At 41.0% G+C, this 3,955-nt stretch overlaps 1 protein-coding gene across 1 annotated transcript; it reads left to right on the top strand.

Annotated features, from left to right (window-relative positions):
- Positions 1-969: 969 nt before the first annotated feature.
- On the top strand, positions 970-3,764 carry LOC121964081 (dysferlin-like; the record flags this gene model as incomplete). The annotated part of the gene is made up of 3 exons (XM_042514306.1): positions 970-1,134; positions 1,332-1,423; positions 3,661-3,764. Coding segments are annotated over exons 1-3 (349 nt in total), but the record flags the coding sequence as incomplete, so codon positions are not given.
- Positions 3,765-3,955: the final 191 nt, after the last annotated feature.

Raw genomic sequence — 3,955 nt, forward strand, 5'->3', positions numbered from 1 at the left:
AGAGGAAAGACTCAGGATGAAGGAGAAGATCCTTCAGTAGTTGGGGAGTTCAAGGTAAATCCAAAAATGTCTACTTCTTGTTTTATGCAGCACAAATGTAACGATGATAAATCACATTACATGATGTCCAGGTAAGCTTCAAGTGTAAGCTTCATTTGGCTGTTTTCTATTTGTTTTTATTATATTTCATTCTGCATTTTCTTATTTTATTTACTGTAAATAAATTAAATTACGCTGCATTATATTGTTAGCTGATTTGGCTGTTATCAGGTCATTAAATGTCCGTAATCCATAATTATTATTAGAGAAAGTCGTCATTAGGCCACAAAATTAAACTTTCTGCCCGAAATGGGCTTTTATCTGAGTCTCTCACGTGTTCAAAAAAGTCCCCATATAGTTTGAGTGAATAGGTCTTTCACCCAGGCGACAGGACTTTTGCAACTTTGACCCAGGAGACAGGACTTTTACATAGGAGACAGGACATTCACAACCCAGAGGACAGGGTATTCTCCGACTTTGACCCAGTAAAGAAGACTTTCACCGACTCTTAACCAGGAGACAGGACTTCACTGACTTTCACCAAGGAGACAGGACTTTCTTGTAGGAGACAGGATTTTCACCACGGAGACAGTACTTTTACCCAGGAGACACGACTCTTACCCGGGAGACAGGACTTCACTGACTTTCACCCAGGAGACAGGACTTTCTCGTAGGAGACAGGTTTTTCACCAAAGAGACAGTAGTTTTACCCAGGAGACAGGACTTTCGCCAGGAGACAAGACTTCCACCCAGAAGACATGACTGTCACAGTCTTGTCACAGATCTCTTGTATCTCACAAAAACGTTGCATCGTGTAATGCCACAAAATTTCATGCTCAATTTGCTCATCTTTCCAATTTGAACTCAGTCTGAAAGTTTTATTATATTATACTCTGTCTCATGTGCATTAAACCACACAAACTCTCTCGCTTTAACCAGGGTATGTTTAAGATCTACCCCCTGCCGGAGGACCCCTCCGTCCCCCCTCCGCCCAGACAGTTCAGAAAGCTTCCTCCCAACGGTATCGAGGAGTGTCTGGTCCGAATCTACATCATCCAGGCTCACGGACTGCAGCCAAAAGATGCCAACGGGAAGGTACGAACCGAAAGGGGGACGGAGGGAAGACCCAATCATAAGGGCGCTAAAATGAAAAAAACAGATGGATATGGATGTTATATTACAATTATTTTGTAACTTTTCTGAGGTACTAAAATGCAATAAAAAATAAAATAAAGGATGGAATAACGAGATGAAGTGTAACAGAAATTGTATCTCCTGCTTTGTGTTTTCAGTGTGACCCCTACGTGAAGATCAGTTTGGGGAAAAAGACCATCAACGACCATGAAAACTACATCCCCTGCACGCTGGACCCTGTCTTTGGAAAGTACGTAACATCATTTTGAGCTCTCGTTCTCGCTCTCTCTGTCTCTGGCTGAAACCAAACGGCCGGACTTCCCCGAACAGGCATGTCCAAATCCACAGCTCATCAAGTCTGCAGACTGACAGAGTCCAGTCCAGTAAAGTTTGTATCGGACTCTACCAAATCTCACTTGGACGATTGTTGGCAATATGGAAATATTTGATGAAGCAAAAAAAAAAAGAATATTACATTTTTATTAATCTTTTTTTTATCCTGTAACCTCTGTGGACCTTTTTAATATCATATTCAGGGATAAAACTTAGGTCCTAATGTCCCGTCTAACATTTCATTTAATCCCAAGCACGTCAGAACAAAATGTGGGTATTATGTGTTTCTGCAAACGACAGATTTGTTACATTTGTTTCAAACGGATCATGTTAACGTTTCTACAGTGACGTATTATATGAGCTGACCGGTTTGAGACCAACAAGCAACAAAAGTGGTTGTTTTTTGCAAATCATCTCTGTGTTTTCAGCTGTTTTTTAGGTTCCAAAGGGTGTATTTTTTAGCAACCCATCAGTATATTTCCATCAGCTTTTCAGGCTCCAGACGTGAGTGTTTTGTAGCGACCATCTGTGTGTTACCATTGGCTTTCTAGGCTCCAGCGTGGCTGTTTTGTAGCGAAATGTCGGTATGTTTCCATCAGCTCTTTAGACTTCAAATGAGGCTGTTGAGTAGCGACACATTGATGTTTTCCAAAGGCTTTTTAGGCTCCAAACATGGATGTTTAGTAGCGTCCTGTCAGCATGTTTTCATCTGATTCAGGTTTCAAAGATACTTGTTTCGTAGCGACCTGTCAGCATGTTTACTTCATCTTTTCATGCTCCAAACATAGGTGTTTGCAGCGACCTGTCAGCATGTTTCCATCGGCCTTTTAGGCTCCAAACGTGGGTGTTTTGTAGCAACCTGTCAGAATGTTTTCATCTGACTTTTAGGTTTCAAACATACTTGTTTTGTAGCGACCCATCAGCATGTTTACATGGTCTTTTCAGGCTCCAGACAGCACGTTTTCATTGTTTTTTTATGCTCCAAATGTGCGTGTTTCGTAGTGACATGTCGACGGGTTTCTGTTCACTTTCTAGACTCTCAACATGGATTTTTAGCTGCAACCTTTCACTGTTTTTCAATCTGCTTTTTAGGCTCCAAACTTGGATGTTTAGTAGAAACTCATGCTGATTTTTCAGCAGGGATAGTGCCACGGAAAGTAGTAATTTTTTATCAAGATATTGCTGCTTTTTCTGCTTGGATTGTGCCTCCGAAATTATTCAAAGCCAAAACATGATCCACTTCTTACCATAACTGAGTGATTTTGGTGACCACACATAAACCACAGCATTTTTGAAACATAAAGTTATAATGTGTCTGCAACATATTAAAATGCAAGTAACTGTAACTAAAATTAACTGTGGTTTGCAGTAACATACAATGTGAACATTTTTTTCTGGTTTTCTTGTATGTTCAGCCTGTCTTACTCTGTCACACTCTTTTTTTTATTGTTTTTGTCTTTAAACGTGATAACTCAAGGTTTTGTGTTTTGCTCTCATACATCTTAATTTCTCAAAAGCTGAAGAGGTAAAGTATTTGTTTCCCGCCTAAATCTGCCACATTTTGTAAAACTGACACTGTGATGTGGTTTTAGTCTCCACTTCATCAAAATGATTTAAAAAAACCAACAGAAACACGTTTATTCAGCTATATACACTATGAACATACACGTAGAGGCTCAGAGCAGGTGTTAAACTGTTGGTTTAAGCCCCTCATCATTTCAGTCAATGGTCTGCTTCAGTGGTTCGGCCCCACAAGGCCCTGAAGGTCTGGGGCCTCAAAGAAAACCACCTGTTACCTGGCAGCTTTTTGGCTTCTCACTCGTCTGAGGTTTTACATTTTTTAACTTTAACTGTGTCACATATATAATTGTGGTTTCAGTCGCAGACTTTGAAAACAGAAATTGCCACAGGGCTGCAGAAAACTCAAGGCCGTCCTCATTTAACATGTTAAATGATGGGTGGATTTGCTCTTTTCCAGCCCAAACACATTACTCAGATTGAAACTCGGGCAATCTTTTCCGCAAAGACATCACTCTGTAAGATCGACTGCATGCTCGGATCTAACCGGTTGACGGATTATCTTTATTAGTCACTATCAGATCACTTTTCCCCCTCAAGTCTTTGTATCCTTGGTCTTTTTTGTTTTCACACCAGTGGGGGGCGCTGCACACACACCAATCCCAGTGAGCGCAGAGGGCAGCGCTCCAACTGGGAGCTGCTCTCAGTGATCAGAGTCCTGCTGGAAACCTTTGATGGATGTGACGTTTGACACAGACGACACTTTGCATGTCGCTCGTCACACCGATAAAGTTAAAGAGGAACTGATCATCTCCAGGAGCCGCTGTCTCACTTTGCATATTTTTACGTCTTTAATATTGAAAGCAGCATCTGATCTCATTTTGCTTTTTTTTCTGACACCAGCTTCACATCTTGTCATGTCACGTCAGAA

This window comes from Plectropomus leopardus, unplaced genomic scaffold (assembly GCF_008729295.1).
Source record: "Plectropomus leopardus isolate mb unplaced genomic scaffold, YSFRI_Pleo_2.0 unplaced_scaffold13940, whole genome shotgun sequence".
Classification (NCBI taxonomy): domain Eukaryota; kingdom Metazoa; phylum Chordata; class Actinopteri; order Perciformes; family Serranidae; genus Plectropomus; species Plectropomus leopardus.